This window comes from Acipenser ruthenus, chromosome 54 (genome assembly GCF_902713425.1).
Source record: "Acipenser ruthenus chromosome 54, fAciRut3.2 maternal haplotype, whole genome shotgun sequence".
Lineage (NCBI taxonomy): Eukaryota > Metazoa > Chordata > Actinopteri > Acipenseriformes > Acipenseridae > Acipenser > Acipenser ruthenus.
In genome coordinates this window covers 5,186,306-5,210,809 of record NC_081242.1, presented here as the reverse complement: position 1 = coordinate 5,210,809, position 24,504 = coordinate 5,186,306, and the positions used below count along the sequence as shown (strand labels likewise).

The 24,504-nt window shown below is 41.8% G+C and overlaps 1 protein-coding gene across 1 annotated transcript in view; it reads left to right on the top strand.

The window, feature by feature from the left end:
* Positions 1 to 24,504, top strand: part of LOC131723234 (receptor-type tyrosine-protein phosphatase eta-like) — a 46,802-nt gene that overhangs the window by 6,943 nt on the left and 15,355 nt on the right. The window contains exons 2-10 of the mRNA XM_059016830.1: positions 8,842 to 9,204; positions 9,727 to 10,002; positions 10,335 to 10,607; positions 11,147 to 11,416; positions 18,030 to 18,302; positions 20,192 to 20,464; positions 20,715 to 20,984; positions 21,230 to 21,502; positions 21,930 to 22,202. Coding sequence (XP_058872813.1) covers positions 8,842 to 9,204; positions 9,727 to 10,002; positions 10,335 to 10,607; positions 11,147 to 11,416; positions 18,030 to 18,302; positions 20,192 to 20,464; positions 20,715 to 20,984; positions 21,230 to 21,502; positions 21,930 to 22,202 — 2,544 coding nt within the window. The remainder of the gene's footprint in view (positions 1 to 8,841; positions 9,205 to 9,726; positions 10,003 to 10,334; positions 10,608 to 11,146; positions 11,417 to 18,029; positions 18,303 to 20,191; positions 20,465 to 20,714; positions 20,985 to 21,229; positions 21,503 to 21,929; positions 22,203 to 24,504) is intronic.

The window sequence follows — 24,504 nt, the reverse complement described above, 5'->3', positions numbered from 1 at the left end:
TAACTTTCTTTGCCTGTCCCAGTCTTTCTTAACCACTTCAACTCCAGATGTAAACAATGTTTGAACAATGAAAACTCTGCTAATAACGCTAATAACAGTAATAATTAGTAAACAGTAATTATCAAATAAATATCAAACACCATCAAAACATGTGCCATTATTGACTTGCTCTGTGCCATTTATTGAAATGTTCAATACAACAGAACCTGGGGTTGCCTTCGCAACCACGGCACATTTTTCTCGTGTTCGTTTTTTTGTTTTCATTTTCGTAGCAGACCCTGCACGTTTTTCGTGGTCTGCTTCCCTTGTGTTGGAGGGATAGTCACAAATGCGTGTACAGGGCTACTTTGCAACAGGCACTGTGAAGGATCTGGCTGCCGCAGACACCTGCTTTATTGCCTTGTACCCAGTACTGTGTTTTGATAGTATTTTGTCACAGCACTGCCATTTCAAACCAAACACCTTCCTGTTTGCAGATGGCTTACTTGTAAAGTAGCTGCATGCTCTTTTGTTTGTACAGTCACAAAAATAAGTGATTGGCTTTTCAGGAACAAAGGCCAAAAAGCACTCCAATGGAGAACACAAACTTTCACATCTGTGTAAACAGGTGCAAAATCAAATGATTGAGGACTAGCATCATGGTAAGGATCAGTAAAAAACACCCAGCCCCCTGCTGTTCATGGCTCCATATCCTCGTCATCATCATCGCTGAGTGATAAGTCAGAGTCACTGTCGCTGGTATCGAAATCCTCCGAACCAACTCGAAATCTTCATTACTCCCGTTGTCGCTCTCCACATACATTGCCGTGTTTAGCTTTCGCTAAAGACGAAATAAACTACAACTAAACAAGTAAAACTAATAATAAAATAAAAAATCATATAAAATGCTATATATATACTTGCAAAAGTTGAATGGCTTCCTGCAATATATCTCAGTCTTCTAAATGCCCACAGGTAGATTGGAATCTGTACACGACACGCAATTGGATACAAATGTCACCTGACCCTCCCCCGAATTTCATTGCACATTCCACAGTACTAGCACCTCCTCAGAGAATGAAACCAGAAACGCTAGACTGAGAAACCGTTCATAGAATAGAATGGTGTAACAAACTCACCTTTAACAAAAGCCAACTAAATAAAGAAAAAAAGTTACCTCCCTAAACTAACGATATATAAATATTGATAAAGAGGGAAAGGTGAAATACAGCAAAAAGGACACAGAATTCTTTATGTTCCACTTCCCAAAAAAAAAGGAAAATATCAGTTATTTAAACCAGACCACAAATTTACGGTTATTTCAATCTTTTCTCAATCATTTTTTTTATTCCTCCAACTAGATTTAAACTGAGCTTGGAACGAAAGAGAAAAAATAACATAAACGACGCTGCAACAAAGTACCATTCAAAGAGAAATGTATTTGTAACAATATCAGGCACTGATCAGTAACATTGCAACAAAGAATTCACTCAATCCACACTCTGTTAATCACTCCAAACAAACCACATTCAATCTGAAAGGCTATTGTTCAAAGCCAAAGTCTCGAACCATTCATATTTTAGTACTTTGGGTTTATCCAATAGGCCTCCAAACCTATTAAAAACAATAGATCCAAAGAGGAGAGAGAAAAGAAAAAAAAAACTCCACTTCCAAACAAAGTATCAAATAAACAAAAACAAAAAAAATAAATGAAAACCCAGGTTTGATCTCACCACTCCCAGGTAACCTCTTGCTTGTAGATCGTTGCACCTCAAGATGAATGTAGAATTTGGAGACTCCAGTCCATGCGATGTAAATATTCGTCAGCTTAAAAGTTTGCTGAATACCGTCAATACTTAGCTTTCAAGCAATAGTGATACAAATACTAATAAACACAGAGCTAACCGTAGACTGACAATGGTGATGAACTTGCTACGTTCCCCAGCATAGTAATTGCTCATAGAAACCCTGATTGCCAAAAAGTGTGGACACACACCTTGAGCATACATAACTCCATTGAGAAAGAAACGTAAGCACACCCCCTCCCGATTAAAAGGATATTCCTAACAACGCACCATTAATAGATGAATTTACTACGTAAGAAAAAACAAAACATAAACAAGATTCCTGGCCAGGTTCAAGTGTTGTGCAATTAAGTCCAACAGATGGTGCAATTCTTGCACCATATAGAAATATTTATTATTCTTTATGCAGCAATCACCACAATGGGAAACTTCATGTACGCACGTATGGCATAGTACTGTAAGTGGGTTTTCATTTGACGTACGTGCGTACGTCATAGTGTTGAAGTGGTTAATTAAGCGCAGACCCATCTTGATTGGATCGTTGAATTCATGGGTGGTGGTTATCACGCACGTTAGGCTCACTACTTTAGGTGTGCACTAATTTCAAATGTAGTGCCTTTTCATAAATGAGGCCTCAAGTTTCATCACAACTGAATGAGCAATTATCAAGATATACTGTAGTTAAAAAACCAACATACAGGCTTCTCCCCTGTATCCCTGTCACTGGGGAGATGTGTAAATGGAAATTTTACTGAAGCTAATGAGATCAGGATTGAGTGCAACTGCATTCAAATGCAAATACTTGTAAATCATACACATGCAAATACAAATGTTCCCCTAATGATTGTTTAGTTAAAGGTCCATGTCAAAGGTGTTGTTGCTAAAGTGTTGTTGTGAAAATACCTCTGACATTTTCACTGCCCCCTTTTCATGAACCACTCCTTGGCCTTGCCCACAGCTCATGATTGACAGTTCAACCAAATTTCCTTTGTCTTGTCAAAGGTGATTGACAGCTCTCCCCCTATTATTATTTATTTCTTAGCTGACGCCCTTATCCAGGGCGACTTACAATTGTTACAAGATATCTCATTATTTTTACATACAATTACCCATTTATACAGTTGTTGTGTTTTTTTTTTTTGTTTTTTTTTTACTGGAGCAATCTAGGTAAAGTACCTTGCTCAAAGGTACAGCAGCAGTGTCCCCGACCGGGGATTGAACCCACGTCACTCCGGTCAAGAGTCCAGAGCCCTAACCACTACTCCACACTGCCCCCCTAGCTCAGGACTGGCTTTTGTCAGTCCAGCAGGGGTCATGATTTGATGTAGGCCATTTGGTCGGTTTATCAAGAGCTGATCTGAAGAGGAAATTTTACAACTCAGCTTCACAAAGCTGCATTTGTCTACTTTGAGCAAGAGATGGGGGGGGGAAGAGAAAAAAAATAACTTGAAACTCAAACAAGTTTAATTATATTACATCAAGCAATAACCTGATTTGACTGTACTGTCCGCTACACACCCATAGCTCAGCTGCATCCAGGTTAGGCTTTCAACATAGAAAGTGAGATGTGATGGGCAGGGTAGCAGTTCATGAAAAGGGGGGCAGTGAAAAAGGTATTTTCACAACAACACTTTAGCAACAACACCTTTAATATGGACCTTTAACTAAACAATCATTAGCGGAACATTTGTATTTGCATGTGTATGATTTACAAGTATTTGCATTTGAATGCAGTTGCACCCAACCCTGATCTCATTAGCTTCAGTAAAATTTCCATTTACACGTCTCCCCAGCAACAGGGATACAGAGGAGAAGCCTGTATGTTGGTTTTTTAACTACAGTATATCTTGATAATTGCTCATTCAGTTGTGATGAAACTTGAGGTCTCATTTGTGAAAAGGCACTACATTTGAAATTAGTGCACACCTAAAGTAGTGAGCCTAACGTGCGTGATAAATCTAAATGTACTGAACCATTTACTAACAGAGAACACATTAATTTACGTGCACAGTATTTGGCTAATTTACATACCATACCATGCACACTACATGTATTGTGAGTGATAATTTAATGTGCATGATAATGTCAGACTTACCCGTGACCACTGTGATATCACAAGCCCCAGCAATCCAGGCGTGTCTTTTGGTCAGTAGCTTATTGTGAAGGTGGAGGTGACTTAAACTGACCGAAAATGAGAGATCAACAGACACAGCACTCAGCAGGGGACAGGCAGAGGCAACGTAAAGTGAAACTACACTGCTTACCTTTTAATTTTATCATGTATTCCTTGTGTGATGTATAAAAAAAGAAAAAAAATACTTTTTCCTTTCTCCTTTAATACACATACGATAAAGGTCATGTTGTGCAATGGCACATTTCTTTTTGTTCTGCTTACTCATAAGAACATAAGAACGTTTACAAACGAGAGGAGGCCATTCAGCCCATCTTGCTCGTTTGGTTGTTAGTAGCTTATTGATCCCAGAATCTCATCAAGCAGCTTCTTGAAGGATCCCAGGGTGTCAGCTTCAACAACATTACTGGGGAGTTGGTTCCATACCCTCACAATTCTCTGTGTAAAAAAGTGCCTCCTATTTTCTGTTCTGAATACCCCTTTATCTAATCTCCATTTGTGACCCCTGGTCCTTGTTTATTTTTTCAGGTCAAAAACGTCCCCTGGGTTGACATTGTCTATACCTTTTAGGATTTTGAATGCTTGAATCAGATCACCGTGTAGTCTTCATTGTTCAAGACTGAATAGTTTCAATTATTTTAGCCTGTCTGCATACAACATGCTTTTTAAACCCTGGATAATTCTGGTTGCTCTTCTTTGCACTCTTTCTAGAACAGCAATATCCTTTTTGTAGCGAGGTGACCAGAACTGAACACAATATTCTAGATGAGGTCTTACTAATGCATTGTCAAGTTTTAACTTGATTTAAATTCAACACTTCTCACAATATGGATTGATGAGACATAGCCTCAATTCTCTTCCTTGTCGGCATTGTCACCCTGCAGAGCAGACTCCATGGATCGGGGTGCCAGTGCTATGTGAGTACAATCACTATAACCCATCACATTGGGGAAGCCAGTAACCTGATGGAAGGTAGAAGCCCACTTTCATGTCCTGTAAACATGTCCTCTTTGTGGGAAATTTAATATACAGTAATTCCCTGTGAGCTTTAGCAGGACAGGTTGTATTATACACAGGAGTAGCTACAGCTTTTAATGGCAGGGAGCATGTGAATCCAACTAAACATAGGTGTGCAATTAACACCAAACGACCAAGGTGGTAATTTTGACCGTTTTTGGAAGTTAATTTTAAATTGCAGTGCGTGTGTTTAAGATATGGTGCTGTGGTATCCTGACTTTTCCTAAATATATGTACTAATTACCCTGACAAAGAAAGAATCGCATAGCTGCAAAAATTAGCAAGATAAATTATGCTCCGACCATGAGCGGTCAAATTGACCGATACATATAAAACATATTATTATTTGTATTTATCACTCAGGACTTGCAGCCATGTATAGAAGTTTGATTATATCAGTCTGCATTCCTCAAGTGAGCGGTCTGTTGATATTTCTGTTTCAATAAGCCTATCGATCGCCAATCAATCAGCCTTGACAGCTCACGTCACCAGCCTATCTGTCAGCACTCTGGTTAGTCTCTGGTTAGGCCATTGCAGGAGGTCCGCGGGAAAACAAAATACAAATTAAAGAAGATTTACAAGCATTTGAGTAACCCAATTTCAACTATTGTTTCTATTATCAAGAAGTACAAGACTCCTAGTACTGTCACAACACTCCCTCGGTCTGGAAGAAAGAAGGTTCTTTCACCAAGAACAAGTAGAAGAATTATGAGGAAGGTTAATAACAATCTGAGATTGACTGCCAAAGATATTCAAAGTGAATCTGCGAGTGGGAATGGGGTTTCCGTTTCAACCATAGGTCGAGTATTGCATGGTGAAGGTATCAATGGTCGCAGGCCAAGGAAATAGCCACTCAAGAAAACGTCACAAGGACAATCGCTTAAAGTTTGCAAAACAGAATTTGAATAATGGATATGAGTTCTGGTCAAAGGTTTTGTGGAGTGATGAAAAAAAATCGAGCCATTTGGTCACGCTGATAGTCGTTACATTTGGAGAAAGTCTGGTGAGGCGTACAAAGAAAAGAACACTATACCTACTGTCAAGCATAGATGCGGTAATATCCTTCTATGGGGCTGTTTTTCCTCTACTGGCGCAGGAAATTGAGTTCCAATGCATGGTTCAGTGGATTCTAATGCATACCAAAAGATATTGGCCAATCATCTGAAACCCTCCGCTACAAAACGCGGTTTAAAGCGCAACTGGATGTTCCAACACGACAACGATCCAAAGCACACATCAAAATCTACTTCAGAATAGTTAAACAAGAATAAAATCAAGGTTCTGGAATTGCCTAGTCAAAGTCCTGATCTAAATGAAAATCTTTGGTATGAGTTGAAGAAGGCTGTGCACAAGAGAAGTCCTTGGAATTTGAATGAACTGGAACAATTTTGCATTGAAGAATGGTCAAAAATCACTAAAGAATCATGCCAAAAGCTCATTGACAAATATCCTAATCATTTAAAAGAGGTTATTATTGCTAAAGGTGCCTCAACTAGATATTTCATTTTCCTTATCAGGGTATGAATACCTCCTCCCATCCCAACAGCTGTAGCGGCCAGGCTGACCGCATGCAGGCCGGGTCCTCCGGCCAAGGTAATCCTGGCAATCGGCCTCCTGACCTTCACCCTCTTCTCTGTAGCCGGCAGCTCCCTCTTGTGGGGCTCCAGCCACTGAATTGAAGGTGGTCTCCTGACCTCTCCCCCATCTTCATAGCCGGCAGCTCCCTGTTGTGGGGCTCCGGCCACCCAATTTCCTGCAGTGAAAGTGCTGCGGGGGGAGCTGGTCTCCTGACCTTCCCCCCCCTTCTTCATGGCCTGCAACTTCCCAGGCGAAGTGGAGTCGGCAGCGACCCCAGGCGAAGCAGAGTCGGCAGCGACCCCAGGCGAAGCAGAGTCGGCGGTGACCCCAGGCGAAGCAGAGCCGGCGGCGGCGACCCCAGGTGAAGCAGAGCCGGCGGCGGCGACCCCAGGCGACGGCAGCAGCGGACCCTCGGGAGGCGACGGCAGCAGCGGACCCTCGGGAGGCGACGGCAGCAGTGGACCCACGGGAGGCGAACTCGGGAGGGGAGCCCCTGTCCATGGAGCTCCACTTCTCCCTCGTACCCTGTGAACAGGATGGCTTGCAGTGGTGACGTCAGACCAGAAACAGACTCAGGAAGTAGCGGGGCAAAGCTGAAGTGCAACTGCGCTCAGCGTTTTATTAAATAATAACCAAAACAAAAGATTTAAACAAAACAAACACCACAAAACAAAAAGGCGCATTGGCCAAACAAATTAACAATAAACTGACAACAAATAAGTCGTGCTGGTGTACAAACCAACACGCTTAGCAATTGTTATCCTCTGTTTACCTCCCATCTCTGCTCTCGTTCTCTACACTGAACCCTCTTCACTGAACAAAGACAGCTGCAGGTTCTTATACTCTGGTCGAGGTGTTAACTAGCTATTCATTATCTTATTACCCCTCGGCCATAGTCTGCACGAGTTTAATAAGGATGCGTGACTGTCAGCTAGTTAAATAATCAGTAGCTGATCAACCACGCATCCTCATGAGGTTTTTAAAATATATATACAAAACAATGACAAATAATAATCGGCTTTCGCTGTCATATAAAAATATAAATCATAATATAAATAAGTAACAAACAAAAGGGGCAGGACACTCCGCCATAATGCCATGTTGAGTTTCACCAGAGACATGAGTGAAGTCATGCACATGGTATGTCTTCTTCAATTACTGCTGTATACACTTAAATGTGTATTTTCGACTCTAATATTCTGATTACATTTGTACCAGTTTTAAAATGCTTGAGATGATGATATTTCCGAAATCATTTTTTAAAAGGGAAATAAAACAAAAACCATCAAAGTATGAGAATTGTGATTTTTATTTATGCTATACTTCTTAATAGTGCAGAAAGATTATTATTTATTTCTTAGCAGACACCCTTATCCAGGGCGACTTACAATTGTTACAAGATATCACATTATTTTCACATACAATTACATTATTTTGTACACATTATTTTTACATACAAGTACCTACTTATACAGTTGGGTTTTTACTGGAGCAATCTAGGTAAAGTATCTTGCTCCAGGGTACAGCAGCAGTGTCCCCCCACTTGTGATTGAACCCACGACCCTCCAGTCAAGAGTCCAGAGTCCTAACCACTACCCCACACTGCTGCTTCAGTGATTTAGTATTCAATTATACAACGAGTTCACAACTGCAAAGTACATGAGCAGCAGCGAGCAGCACACTTCACAGAGGCTGAATCGCCAGGTGCCTGCTTCACCCACCCTGTACAAGTACTCGCTGCGCCTGAGCGAGTGAGTGAGCTCTGCTCTAATGTGGTGCATTTTTACAGAGGGAAATCAGAGAATCAGCTGCAGACAGATGCGAATATGCTTATGTTTATGATTTGCAAGAATGCTCTCAAAATGATTTACCTCGAGATGTTGGAGTCTTAACTGAGGTTTATATTTGACAATAACATGGGAAAGTTTGTAAACTGAGTGCGAAGGTTGTTCCCAGTTTTAGCTTTAGAGGGAACGCTGTGTGGAAGCACACATGTATTTACTAACTAACTGTTCTGTAAATACATAGTAATTAGAGACACTTCATGTAAAGTGTTATTGCCTAGCATTTTGGACCCATTCCTTTAAATATTAAAAACTGCTCCTAGCAGTAGTCAAGGTTTAAATTTACAGCAATTTTACATGGTTTGTTTTAAAATAAAGACTTATTTACTACTTATTAAAACAAGAGGTTATTTGTCAAACATTTTGTAACTAAGCATGTTGTTGCATTATAGCGTAACCGCATGTGTAATTACTGACCCTTTTAGAAACTCTTAATGGAAAGAGTTAACAAATGGTCTTCTCAATAAATGTGCCCTCTTTCTTTCAGCTGTGGCTCTCATTATCAATGTTGACTGCAATCTGAAACAGTTCATTCCAACTGGACTCTGGCTGACATGGGCACAATCAGAAGAGACATGCAGACAAAGATACATGGAACTGCCCTCCATGGAAACTGAAGTGGAAAACTCAAACTTTTGGTCCAATGGCCGGTTTTATGGATGGTGCTGGATTGGTCTCCGATACAACAGTAGTAATATCAATAAGACCTGGGAATGGGTTAATGGAAACCCTACTACATACAGCCTCTGGGCTGAACCTCCTACTGGTGTTGGATGTGGAGCATTTTATTATTACTCTAAAGCTTGGTATATACGTGATTGCAAATTAACATTGCAGACTGTTTGTCAAGGTAAATATAATGTTATACGTTTAATATGAAATGCAATATTTCTGTAATTAGTCTACAAAATGTGAACTCAGATTCAGAATCAGATCAAACACAGGCAATCTAATTTAAATTAAAATGTTTGGCCCTGTAACTAGAATGGCATTTGCCTAACATGGCAAATCAAACCCGTGTTCCCTCACTAATGATCATGTTCATAGATCTATTAATATCTAATGTGTGGGTTTTGGGATTTTGGGGAACCGCTTTGTTAAAACAATGTTTCATTCCCCGTCATGAAGCTATATAAACATTTTCAAATCAAGCTGAGAAATCTGTAACAAGTTTGTAAGTCACAAACTTTCATATACCTTGTACACCCACTCCATAATTGTTGTACAAGGGTACTGCATAGATTTGGGAATGAATAATGTGTGGTTGATGGATTGTAAATGATACAATCGATGCAGTATGCAGTGGCCTTTAGAAAAAGCTAAATAGCTAGAAAGATAATCTAATCAGAACCACTTCTGCTTTCTCTCTCAGCCCCGTACCCAGTAACAGATTTAACTACAGACTCTGTGGAAAACAACACAGTTTCTCTAAGCTGGAGCAGTCCTTCCCAGCTGTATGACGTCCCACACTTCTTTATCATAACCTACTCCAACTCCAATTCTGACGATGAAGGCTCAACCAATACAACCTCCAATTCCACTGTCTTCTCTAACCTGAGACCAGGAAGACAGTACAACTTCAAAGTCTGTACCACAGAAAACAGCACGTTCCTCCGGAGCCAGCCTACCTCAATTTCAGCCTACATAAGTACAATTTATTTACTGAAGATCTCTTCTTGTTTTGAAGTTTGTTATTCTATCAGTATGTGGAATTAAAAGATAATCTAATACCGTACAATATTTGTGTTGTGACAGCATTCTCCCTTATCAGCATCACGGTTTGCTCCAGTACATGCAGCCTGTGTTTTCTGACTAGACTTGAGCTGTATTGTATTGTATTGGATCATATTTAAGCCTTATAAAGCTGTGTCTAGGATCAGCAAGCAGTTTGTGTGACCTGTCCTATAATAATAATTATGTGACTGTTCTACATGACCCTTTGACGTAGAGGAGCACTAAAATATATATTTTTTTCCTCAGTCCCGTCCCCACCTGGAGAGATAAGCATAGACTCTGTGGGAACAGTCTCGGTTTCCCTGAGCTGGGGCAACCCTGCCGATATGGAGGGTGTCCAGTACAGCTTTATCATAAGCTGTTATGGGTCTTTTTGGGGTGACCAACATCCCATCACTACGACCTCCAATTCCACTGTTATCACGAACCTGAGACCAGGGTGCAAGTACACCCTCAGTGTCAGCACTGCACAATCCAATAGGCAGAAAAGCCTGTCTGTGTCGACATCTTTCTACACAAGTAAGGATTGTTTCTTTACAGCTCTGAATTCAACCATTATGGTTGGTTTCAAAGACCATACTTATCACTAATTTAGGACGACCTAATGTTACCTAAGATTAGTGTTAATCAGGGTCTGTGAAACCAGTCGATTCATTTTTCAAGGCATCTGTATTTATTAGTTCATATGGATCCTCTGTAATGGATAATGAATGTAACACATACATGTGGGCTGCCAGAGGTTAATGGAAGAGAATCTAGCAAATAAAAAAGAAGGATTCAGAGAGATAACCTGTTTAAAGTTTGCTACTTCTGTAATTTTCGATTGGGTACTTTTTTCACATAAATTAAAAATAGAAAACCAAGTTAAACCAAATTAAGTCTTGTTTCTCCATGTATTTTGTACCTTTAACAAACCTCAATATTCCTGTTTTTCTCACTTGTGTATGAAAGTAAAAGTGTTGATGGCTTCTATTGATTTAGCAGCACCCCAAGCTTTAGTTCTTCTCAATATCTTCTTGACAGTGCATACATTACAGCATCTCTCCTTTCTCTCTCAGACCCAGTCCCTCCAGGTCAGATCAAGATAGTCTCTGTGGGAAACAACTCTGTTTCTCTGAGCTGGGGCCGTCCTGTCTCTATGCAGTTCTCATACAGCTATAACATAACCTACTCCTGCTCTTTTTGGGACCAACAAGACTCCAGCAATGCTACCTCTGAATCCACTGTCATCTCTAACTTGAGACCAGGAAGCGAGTATGTCTTCAATGTCACCATTGTGCAGGTGAATGGGGTCCGGAGCTCACCCACCTCAATATCTCTCTACACAAGTAAGGATTTAGTTTTTCTTATAACATTTGTCTGTAACATCCCCTAATGAACAAAAAACTACGTTTTGCCAATGGAAATCTAAAATGGAGTGTTTTTATTTGTAGCCTATTTAAAGACATGCATGTCTATTCAATTTGATGAAGTTGGAAGTAAGACAAATGAGAGATTACCAACTGAAATGTAGTACAAAAAAGCTTAATGTATTAGCAGGTTTTAGAATTGAACATTAGGAATTTTAGATAGACTCAGGTTAATCTTTTTCAAATAATCAACACAAACCCAGGTGTGGAAGGGTGGTGGGAAATTCACTGACACACACGGGAGACAGAAGGTTTTATTTGAAACATCGCTACGGTGTCCATATTAGGACATCGTCATTTCTCACATTTCTGCGTCAGTTATCAGGAATTACTTTGTCATGGATCATTTAGTTTGGCGATCAGTCGTCATTTCTCAGTCATATTTTTCTGTCATCCCTCATGTGTTTTTTATGTCAGTCATTAATTGTATCAGGTATCATTTTTATATTGTGACTGCTGTCACTCGAATTTCGAGTCAAGGAAAACCTCTGTCACTCAAATTTCGAGTCACAGAAAACCTCTGTCACTCAAATTTCGAGTCATGGAAAACCTCTGTCACTTAAATTTCGAGTCATGGAAAACCTCTGTCACTCAAATTTCGAGTCATGGAAAACCTCAGTCACTCAAATTTCGAGTCATGGAAAACCTCAGTCACTCAAATTTCGAGTCATGGAAAACCTATGTCACTCAAATTTCGAGTCATGGAAAACCTCTGTCACTCAAATTTCGAGTCATGGAAAACCTCTGTCAATGAAATTCTCTGTTAACCATCAGACAGCATTTTTTCTGGGGCTTAACGTAATAGCCAATCACGTTTCTAAGTTTGCATATCCTATGATTTCATTGGCTACTGCGAATGTCAATCAACTGAAAACAAAAACTGGACCCATAATTGTACTAATAATTGTCTTTGCATCTTGTTTATGTTTTCAGCTCTTAAACTAGTGGAGATTGTTCAGATAAGTGTTCAATCCCATAACTGGTAATACACTATACTTACAATATGCTTTGCAATCTTGCAATTTCTTTATGGGTGTATCCATGCGTAACTACATTTCTAATAATAGTCTCCTAATGACACTTAAGGAATAAAGCGTGTTATTTTGCGTTTTATTTGTTCACGTAGCAATACTAACATTCACTTCAAGTTATTTATTTTGTCTTCATATTTTTCATTTACATTTTTCAGTTGATTGACATTTGCAGTAGCCAATGAAATCATAGGATATGCAAACTTAACAACGTGATTGGCTGTTACATTAAGTCCCAGAAAAAATGCTGTCTGATGGTTGACAGAGAATTTCATTGACAGAGGTTTTCCATGACTCGAAATTTGAGTGACAGAGGTTTTCCGTGACTCGAAATTCAAGTGACGGCGGACAAAAAATACAAATGATACCTGATACAAATAATAGCTGCCATAAAAAACACGAGGGATGACAGAAAAAATGACGATGTCCTAATATGGACACTGTACACCGCACTGGTGCCCAGTTTTATTTTGGAAATTCTTTTTTTATTATTTGTCGCCAGATGGCGTTGGTGCTGCAACTTCTCTTATACCAATGATGGTAAGCAGGGGTTGCACTTGTATCCGTCAGCACACACAGGTGCTGTGAAATAATAATGAAAGGCGAAATAAAAAGAGAAAATAAAACACAGTAATAAAACTACAAAATAAAGGTGCTGCTTACGCAGTGCCCCCACTGCCGCTAAGCCGGTCAGTTCGGGTCTCTGACCTACACTCAGCTATTCCCTATACACTGGGGTGGCCAGCGTTCCCAGTATAACTACAAACGTCCCCTTGAAGACTGGTGTCTTCCACCAGCGTCACGGGGCATCCCTTCTACGTCCACCCGAATGCATAACCAAGCACAGTACTTATGGGCCGAGCAATCCCCCAAGGCCTGCCTCTCAGCCACTCAGAGAGAGGGAAAGCCAACACACCCTCTTCCCCACCTGTCTGTGTCATCACCATGACTGACAGGTGGATCTTACTAGGCTGCTGCCCTCTTCCTGCAGAACCATGTATGAGCCAGACAGTCAGCACAGACCTTCCCCATTACACCAGGTAACACCTAATCATACTGTATTTGTTACTGTGGGGTTCTAACCAGGGACCATGCTGCATGCACTGCTTGTAAGCTGTGATTAAACCCACAAGGAGGAGACAAATTACACACTATTCCAGGGGAGTGTTCAACTGTAATTCCTTCCTGTGTGCAGTTATTAATGGAAAATCTACATACAAAATTAAAGTCACGATAGCAAACACAGAATATGATATTATAGAGATAAGAAATTAAATATTATAAAATGTAGATGCACAAATCAATTTTCCATTCCAACATTTTTTTGTAAGTTGAACCATTTTATAGACATCTCATTCATATACAGTACAGGACTGTCACAAAGACGGCCGGAGTGGGTGGCGTCAGACCAGAGCCAGGAAATAAAACAACGAGAGAGGTGGAGTTTGGTGGAGCTGAGCGAATGGTCTCGCTCAGCATTTAATAAATAAACAGAACAGCAAATAAAAAGGTTGTAACACAAAACAGAAAAACAGGACACGGCGCTTGAGGCCAAAATAAAGAGACAAACAAAACGGACCAAACAGACAAAACACGGTTTCCAATCCCGTTCTCCACTCCCGTTCTCCACTCACCGAACACACAACCCTGAGTGAGTCAAACGTGCATCTATATATACTGTTTGTGCTGGGATTCAATTACTAATTAATTATTCACTTGAATCCCAGCACGTGAATTAATTACGTGCAACCTCGTGCTCACATATTAAATACTTTAAATGCACGTGAAGTGATGTGCAATCCCGTGCCTAAATACAATTATACATTTTAAATAACTCATGCTGCACACACCCATTTATATCTCGTGCAGCCATCTCTATACACCAACATTAACGCATGCAACATACAACACAGAAATGCACACAGGGGCGGAGCACATTGCCACATATACCCTCCCTTGTGCGCAGCACACATGGCCTCAACGGCCACCTCTCCCCTTAACCCTTTGCGGTCCATTTATTAATTGCGCGTCAGGCACGCCAGGTCTAATTAATTTTCACACGCGCAGTTAATTTTAGACGCGCTGTTTAAAAGTATTTTTTTTCACAGTCAAACGGGTTTAAATGGCCCTGCATATCAACAAAGCACTCACTAGGCATCTCCAGCCCCGCCCCACCCTTTCGTTTGCTATAGCGTTCACCTATGTAAGAAATAAATAATAATAATAATAATAGTCGTACATACTGATCGATCATCTCCGGATCACTCGTTTTATCACCAAACTCCTCAATAATGCGATCCAAGTCATTATTTTATTACTATAACATCTCAAAAAAGTTCTGCAAATGTCATTCAGTCAGCCAACTTGTTTACTTACGACCGCCCCCGTTATCTGATACCTGATACCATGTATGACTATTCATGAGATACGCCTTTTTTTTTTTTTCTTTTTTTTTTCGACTTGTCTCGGCTCCTGTCGCTCCCACTTGGCAATTGAATGGTTTTCTCAGCTTTTTCTGGAGAAAAAACGACTAGACACCCGTTTATTGCGTTGCTATAATGATGTCAGACCCAGTCCGACAATGGACCGCAAAGGGTTAAAAACCCAGCAGTCCAGGACAAAGTCTTGGGTTGGGAAGGAAGGCTTCAGTGGGCCCATGGCTGGCAATGCTGTCAGCACCCCTGCTGGTAGTGACACAGCTGACAGCATGCTGGTCCACTCCTGCAGTGAAATTGCTGCGGGGGATGCTGGTCTCCTGACCTCTCCCACTGTCTTTGTAGCCGGTAGCTCCCCTTTCTGGGGCTCCGGCCACCGTACTCCCTGTGATGGAGGTGCGGGAAGCAGAGACAGCTCCTGCTGTTCTGCTCCTGGCAGTGGCGGAGGCAGAGGCAGCTCCTGCTGCTCTCCTCCTGGCGGTGGTGGAGGCAGAGGCAGCTCCTGCTCCTCTGCTCCTGGTGGTGTCGGAACCAGCAGGTATTCACCCTCTGCTGGTGGAGGTTGGAGGGGCCAGCTGTCCTCCCACAGCGGTGAAGGCGGAACCAGCAGGTATTCACCCTCTGCTGGTGGCGGTGGAGAGGCAAGCAGTCCTCCCACAACAATGAAGGTGGAACCAGCAGGTATTCACCCTCTGCTGGTGGAGGTGGCGGAGGCAGAGGCAGCTCCTGCTGCTCTGCTCCTGGAAGTGGCAGAGGCAGAGGCAGCTCCTGCTCCTCTGCTCCGGGTGGTGGCGGAGGCAGAGGCAGCTCCTTCTACTCTGCTCCTAGTGGAGGAAGCGGTGGAGGTGGCGGAGGCAGAGGCAGCTCCTGCTGCTCTGCTCCTGCCGGTGAAGGTGGCGGAGGTAGAGGCAGCTCCGGCTGCTCTGCTCCTGCCGGTGAAGGTGGGAGCAGCGTGTAGTCTCCTGGCGACGGAGGTGGGAGCAGCGTGTAGTCTCCCCCTTTTTCAGGGGACTGGTGCTGCTCTGCCTCTCTTGCAGGGGACTGGTGCGGCTCTGCCTCTCATGCAGGGGACTGGTGCGGCTCTGCCTTTCTTGCAGGGGACTGGTGCGGCTCTGCCTCTGAAGGGGAAACCAGCAGGCATTCTTCCTCTGCTGGTGGAGATGGGGACAGCAGGCATTTTCCCTCTGCTGGTGGAGATGGGGACAGCAGGCATTCTCCCTCTGCTGGCAGCTTGGGTCCTAGGGCTGTGGAAGCCCCAACTTCCCTCTCTTCGGGCTGTGGACGCACCGATTCCTCCCTTTTGGGCTGTGGACACAAAGACTCCTCCCTTTTGGGCTGTGGACGCACCAACTCCTCCCTTTTGGGCTGTGGACGCACCGACTCCCCCCTCTTGGGCTGTGGACGTTCGGGCTCCCCCCACTCAGGCGTAGGACGTTCGGGCTCCTCCCGCTTGGGCTGTGGACACTCAGGCCCCTCCCGCTTGGGCTGTGGATGCTCTGGCTCCTCCCGCTTGGGCTGTGGACGCTCTGGCTCCTCCCGCTTGGGCTGTGGACGCTCTGGCTCCTCTCGCTTGGGCTGTGGACGCTCAGGCTCCTCCCGCTTGGGCTGTGGACGCTCAGGCTCCTCCCGCTTGGGCTGTGGACGCTCAGGCTCCTCCCGCTTGGGCTGTGGACGCTCAGGCTCCTCCCACTTGGGCTGTGGACACTCAGGCTCCTCCCATTCAGGCATAGGACGTGGCAGCAAGGGCTCCTCTTCTTCATCCTGCATGGGTCATAGGGCCAACGTGTGCCCATATGCCCACAGCCAGGGCACCACTCCCCCCATCCCAGTCTTTGGGCCATTGCCTGAAGAGTCCTGTGGACGGAGCAGGGTATGGTGGTGTGGCTAGTTTGGCCACAGTCGAAACACCACAGCCCTGCTTCCGCCTTTCTCCCTTTGCCCTCCTGTGCTCCTCTGCAGCCTCTTCTCCCCATTTCTTTTCCTTTTGTTTTTCAAAAAAAAAAACTGCGGTTCCCGCTCTGGCCTGAGTCCTGGAGGCGCTGTAGATCCCATGCAGGACACCACGTGTCACAAAGACGGCCGGAGTGGGTGGCGTCAGACCAGAGCCAGGAAATAAAACAACAAGAGAGAGGTGGAGTTTGGTGGAGCTGAGCGAATGGTCTCGCTCAGCATTTAATAAATAAACAGAACAGCAAATAAAAAGGTTGCAACACAAAACAGAAAAACAGGACACGGCGCTTGAGGCCAAAATAAAGAGACAAACAAAACGGACCAAACAGACAAAACACGGTGAGCTTCTTTTAACGATTATTACTATTATTATTCTTCTCTTTACCTCCGTCTCCAATCCCGTTCTCCACTCACTGAACACACAACCCCGAGTGAGTCAAACGTGCATCTATATATACTGTTTGTGCTGGGATTCAATTACTAATTAATTATTCACTTGAATCCCAGCACGTGAATTAATTACGTGCAACCTCGTGCTCACATATTAAATACTTTAAATGCACATGAAGTGATGTGCAATCCCGTGCCTAAATACAATTATACATTTTAAATAACTCGTGCTGCACACACCCATTTATATCCCGTGCAGCCATCTCTATACACCAACATTAACAAACGCACGCAACATACAACACAGAAATGCACACAGGGGCGGAGCACATTGCCACAAGGACATAAAGCTTTTCTGACTGTTTTTGTACATGTAAAATGTTTTTTTTCAGATCCAATACCTGCACTGCTGTCTTTCTTGTTAGTAATTCACCAGCCTGAACCACAAAAAAAAGAAATTCTCAGTTATTATTATTATTATTTATTTCTTAGCAGACACCCTTATCCAGGGTGACTTACAGTCGTAAACAAATACATTTCAAGAATCACAGTACAAGTAATAATACAATTAAGAGCAAGATAAATACAATGACTTTGGTTCAAGCAAGTACATGTGTGACAAAATACGATTCAATAATAAAGCAGATAACAGTGTCAGTGATAGTTACATCAGGATATTAATCTGACAGCAGATAAATAATACAGCATGCCTTCTTTGTCTTTCAGGTCCATCCCCACCAGAAGGGATCAGGGTAGACTTTGTGGAAACTAACAATGTTTCTCTGAGCTGGAGCAAGCCTGTCGATATGGATGAGATTAAACACAGCTTTGCCATAACCTACTCCTGCTCCTTATGGTTTTGCAAATACTCTACTACAGCGGCCTCCAATTCTGCCGTCCTGTCTTACCTGAAACCTGGAATCAAGTACATCTTCACTGTTATCACTGTGCAGTATAATGGGGCCGAGAGCACGCCTGTTTCCATATCACAGTACACAAGTAAGGATCATTTCTGTATTGAATGCTATATTGAAAACATATATCCTTGTATTCTCCATACACAGGAATGTGAAAATATATTTTCCAGTAATATGAACAGTGTAAAGCCATGCAGAAGGTAGGGTATGTAAAGCAAACACTATGGAAGAGAAGACATGAATGCTGTATTAATATCTTGATGAAAGGTTCTATAGTTCAGCATTGAAATGGAATGTTACAGTTTATAGGTCACAAACAGCTATCTGAAAATCATATTAAAGTAATATGCATTAAATCAGCAGAAAACTTAAAAAGGTAAATTAAAAAGGTGCCTTGCATTAAATAAGTCACGCATTTGTATTTAATCTATGCATAATACATTGTTAAATACCGTATATAGTACACATACCTTTTTACACCAAAATATCATGAGCGGTAGCAATAATTTTTGTCTTAATTATTATTGATAAATGTATTATTGTCAATATTCTTACTAATCTGTGTTTCTGACAGTCTGCAAAAAGGATCAATGCCAGTGCAACCAAGATGTTTTAATAATCTCTCTTCCTGTAGACAACCTGTTGTCTAAGAGTTTTCAAGGCTAATTAGATTAGTTCCCTCAGTCTATCCTCATAACTAAAGGTTTAATTTTCAAACAGGGAGAATGTTTGTTTGTATAATGGATAATTGCAAAGCATACAACATGGTTTATTTAGATTTCCAGAAAGCTTTTGACAAAGTCCTGCATAAAAGATTAATTGTCAAACTGAACGCAGTAAGGATTCAAGGAAATGCATGCACATGGATTAGGGAGTGGTTAACATGAAGAAAACAGAAAGTACTGATTAGAGGAGAAATCTCAAAATGGAGCGAGGTAACCAGTGGTGTACACAGGGATCAGTATTAGGTCCTCTGCTATTCCTAATCTACATTAATGATTTAGATTCTGGTATAAAGCAAACTTGTTAAATTTGCAGACGACACAAAAGTAGAAGGAGTGGCAAACACTGTTGCAGCAGCAAAGGTCATTCAAAATGATCTAGACAGCATTCAGAACTGGGCAGACACATGGCAAATGACATTTAATAGAGAAAAGTGTAAGGTACTGCACGCAGGCAATACAAATGTGCATTATAAATATTATATGGGAGATACTGAAATTGAAGAAGGAATCTATGAAAAAAGACCTAGGAGTTTATGTTGACTCAAAAATGTCTTCATCTAGATAATGTGAGGAAGCTATAAAAAAGGCCAACAAGATGCTAGGATATATTGTGAGAAGTGTTGAATTTAAATCAAGGGAAGTAATGTTAAAACTTTACAATGCATGAGTAAGACCTCCCCTAGAATATTGTGTTCAGTTCTGATCACCTCGTTACAAAAAGGATATTGCTGCTCTAGAAAGAGTGCAAAGAAGAGCAACCAGAATTATCCCAGGTTTAAAAGGCATGTTGTATGCAGACAGACTAAAATAATTGAATCTGTTCAGTCTTGAACAATGAAGACTACGCGGTGGTTTGATTCAAGCATTCAAAATTCGAAAAGGTATTGACAATGTTGACCCATGGGACTTTTTCGACCTGAAAAAAGAAACAAGGACCAGTGGTCACAAATGGAGATTAGATAAAGGGGCATTCAGAACAGAAAATAGGAGGCACTTTTTTACACAGAGAATTGTGAGGGTCTGGAACCAACTCCCCAGTAATGTTGTTGAAGCTGACACCCTGGGATCCTTCAAGAAGCTGCTTGAGATTCTGGGATCAAGAAGCTGCTAACAACCCAAAGAGCAAGATGGGCCTCTCGCTTGTAAACGTTTTTATGTTCTATAAAATGGAGCGGAGCAAGATCTTTAGAAATATGATTCCGATTCACATACTGTGTAAACTGATATATTTTATTTTCTCTTGCAGACCCAACTCCACCAGGAGAGATCAGTGTAGACTTTGTGGGAAACGACTCTATTTCTCTGAGCTGGGGCAAGCCTGTTGGTATTGATGGGATCAAGTACAGCTTCAACATCACTTATTCATGCTCCTTTTGGAACCTCCGAAACTCAACTACTGCCTCTTCTGTTTCTATTGTCATCTCTAACCTGAGACCTGGAAGCGAGTACGTCTTCAATGTCACAACTGTGCAGGACAGTGCGGGCCAAAGCACACCTGCTTCAACAACTCTGTATACACGTAAGAATTATTTCAACTCTGGGCTGGTTAGGGGTGTACGGGTACAGTATATGATTGACTTACGTGTGTAGGATGCATTTTCAAAAGTGTAAGTTTTAATGCTTGAGTCATTTTTTCATATTTGTAGCCTTTATGTATTTACAGACTAAGCAGCCTCAAATACTATACCTGGTGCTGAAATTGTAATTAGGCCACTTTGCAATCTTAAATGCCTTTTTAGTGTTAACAGCACTTGTTCTTTCTCTTGTAGTTCCACCCCCACCTGGAAAGATACTGATTGACTCTGTGGAAAGCAACTCTGTTTCTCTGAGCTGGGGCAGTCCTTTTGTTATTGATGGGATCCCACACAGCTTCATCATCACCTACTCCTGCTCCTTCCGGGGTCACAGCGGTTCCACCAGCGCACCCTCCAACTCCACTGTCATCTCTAACCTGAGACTGGGTTGCAAGTACATCTTCAGTATCACCACGGTGAACAAAGGAGGCCAGAGCACACCTGCTGTAACATCTGTCTACATCAGTAAGGATCAACACCTAACTCTGATTTTGTCTCTACAAACAAAATAAAAAAATGTGGGGTTAAGAGATTGTCTCACCCTCCATTGAACACTGTGGCTCTATTTACTGCATGTTTTAACTTGTGTTTAACTTGAAAGTCATACACTCATACTGTCATAATGATAAAAATCTAAATAAATATAAATCATGTAAACCTGTCAGCTCATAGACCGGGACTAAAATAATGTCTTCTGATTTCCCTTGTAGAGCTGGCCCTACATGGAGAGATCAAGATAGACTCTGTAGGTAACGACTCTGTTTCTCTGAGCTGGGGCAGTCCTGCCGGTATGGATGGGGTCAAATACAGCTTCAACATCACTTATTCCTGCTCCTTCTGGGGTCACAACGGCTCCACCAGTGCAACCTCCAACTCCACTGTCATCTCTAAACTGAGACCTGGAAGCAAGTATGTCTTCAATGTCACCATCGTGCAGGCCGATGGGGTCTTCAGCACACCTGCTTCAATATCCCTCTACACCAGTAAGGATTATTTCTTAATAATTTCTAATGTAAGCCCACATTTGAAGCAAAGTCAGAGGTTACACCACTTTGTTCCTTTTTCATGTTTTAAAGCTAAGAAAAAATGATGTACACAAATGTTTAAATGTTGAAGTCAGGAAGCTTCAAACAAAAAAGAGCTCCAGCCAACTCTTTAGTTGCTTTTTGCTAACTCTAACATTACCAGATTTTCCTTTTAAAAAAGGTACATTTACTCATCACTGGGGTAAATGCTTTGAAGAGCTCATCTGTTCTGAAAAGATGCATTCAAAACATTATTTAAAATTAACAAATCTTTTTGTTTAAGTTAGTCACTTTGTTATCAGAGCAGTTAGCCACTCCAGGGTGTGTATTATTGTGAATCTTCACACTTTTCAGTGGTTCACATCACACCTCTTTTCTCTTGCAGACCCGGCCCCACCTGGAGAGATAGTGTTAGACTCTGTGGAAACCAAGTTGGTTTCCCTGAGCTGGGCCACTCCTATAGGTATGGATGACATTCCACACAGCTTTATCATCACATACTTCAGCTTCTATTGGGATCACCACGGCTCCTCCACAGCACCCTCCAATTCCACCACCATCTCTAACCTGAGAGCGGGTAGCGAGTATGTCTTCAATATCACCACCGTGCAGGACAACGGGGGCCACAGCACACCTGCTTCAATATCCATCTTCACAAGTAGGAAGTGTTTCTTTACAATTCTGACTTCAATTGATTTCCAAGGAGATTATATATATATATATATATCAAAAGTTTTAGAACACCTCAATTTTTCCAGTTTTTATTGGAATTTACGCAGTTTAATGTCTCAATGTACTCTGAAATTAAAGCATACAACAAATAAACAATTGGAGATAAAAAAGAAATCATGGAATCGTTTTGTTTAACAAAATTTAATCTAAATTTTTGGCTCATCAAAGTAGCCACCTTTTGCAGATATAACAGCCGAACACACTCGTGGCATTCTTTCTACAATGGAAATCAAATATTGTTCGGAAAGTTCTTCCCAACACTGTTGCAGAAGTTCCCACAAATGTGTTGCACTTGTAGGTTGCTTTGCTTTCACCCTTCTGTCCAGTTCATTATAAACCAGCTCGATGGGGTTTAAGTCTGGAGACTGTGCTGGCCATTCCATGATTTGAAGCCTACCGTCTTGTTCTTTTCTGACATAGCCTGGAGGTATGTTTTGGGTCATTATCTTGCTGTAGGATGAACCCCTGACCAACTAGGCGTATACCAGAGGGTATTGCATGGCGCTGAAAAATGCTGTGGTAGCAGTTTTGGTTCAGGGTGCCACTCACTCTGTGCAAGTCACCGACTCCAGATCACTGGATCCAGCAAAAGAGCCCCAGACCATCACGCTTCCTCCTCCATGTTTGACAGTTGGTGTCACACACCGAGGAACCATCCTTTCGCCTACTCGACGGCGTACAAAAACCCTGCGTGATGAACCGAAGATTTCAAATTTTGATTCATCGGTCCATAAGACCTTCTTCCAGTCTTCAGTAGTCCACTGGTGGTGCTTCATGGCCCAGGCAAGCCTCTTTTTCTTATTTTGCCATCTTAGCAATGGCTTTCTTAATGCCACTCGACCTGTCAAACCTGCAGCTCGAAGTCTTCTCTTCACGGTTGAAACTGAGACTTGCTTACTTCGACCAGTGTTAAGCTGTGCTTGTAGCTGTTGTCCTGTGAGCCGCCTATCACGCAAGCTGTTGACTCTCAGAAACTTGTCTTCTGATTCTGTTGTGGCTTTGGGTCTGCCAGACCTCTTCCTGTCAGAGTTCCCAAGTGCCTTTTGATGGTGTAGGAAACTGTACTCACTGACACCTTGGCTTTCTTTGCAATTTCTCTAAATGAAAGACCTACACTTTTAAGGGTTATAATGGTCTGTCTGTCTTCCTTTGTTAATTGCCTTTTTCTCGCCATTATGAGAGCAATATACTACTTCCTGCAGTACAATACTGTCCAAATAATGCTTAAGAGGGTGTAGTAACACAGTCTGTTCCAACACTGCTTTTATACAGACAGAGGGTTTGTAAGTAATCAACAAAAGTTGGGACACCTGTAGGAATTGTTAGCATCAACTTTCAAGGCTTAATTTACTTCCATTGCTGCAGAACAGCTGTAAGTTGTTAACCCATTACTTGTTCCCTGAAAAAGGCCTTTTTGTATAACTCTGAAATGTACATTATTTTTCAGTTTTTGGTAACCTAAACTTTTTTTTTTAACCTCTGGCAGTTTACCGCTTACCTTTGTACCATTTCAGGTTATTCACTGGACTTGAACTGCTTAAATTTCAATAAAAACTGGAAAAATGGGGGTGTTCTAAAACTTTTGACCGGTAGTGTATATTGTAACATAGCAGGGAGGGGGGTTAAAATCCTCTGTGTAAGACATGTGCGCATGCACATTTTTGGTTAGTTTTGTTAATTGTTTAATTGTTTTTGTTAATTATTTGATTGTTAATTATCCCCTGCACCTGGTGGTAATTGAAAATTAGAACCAGGTGCAGGGTATTTAAGAGAGGCAGTCAGTTTGCTCAGGGCTGCTGAGTAGAAGGAGGCAGATGGTGTGCTCTGTCTCCGAGCAGTCGTAGAAAAGTAAGTGCTGTGTTAAGCGTGTGTGGTTTTTGTGTGTGATGGGCAGGTAAACGGCTTAGCCGTCCTGCGAGTTAGTCAGGGAATAACCTGTTTAGTAAGCGCTCCAAAATGGAGTTAGGTTTTGTTTTGTGTTTGTTTCATTTTAGTGTTTATTAAAAATATAGCGCGTTAGCGCGAGAAAAATCCATTCCTGTGTATACTGGGTCGTATTTTTAAAGGGGCACGAACCCGTGTGGCAGCGTTTCATTCACAATATATATACAGTACTGTGCAAAAGTTTTAGGCAGGTGTGAAAAAATACTGTAAAGTAAGAATGCTTTCAAAAATAGACATGTTAAATGATTATATTTATCAATTAACTAAATGCAAAGTGAGTGAAC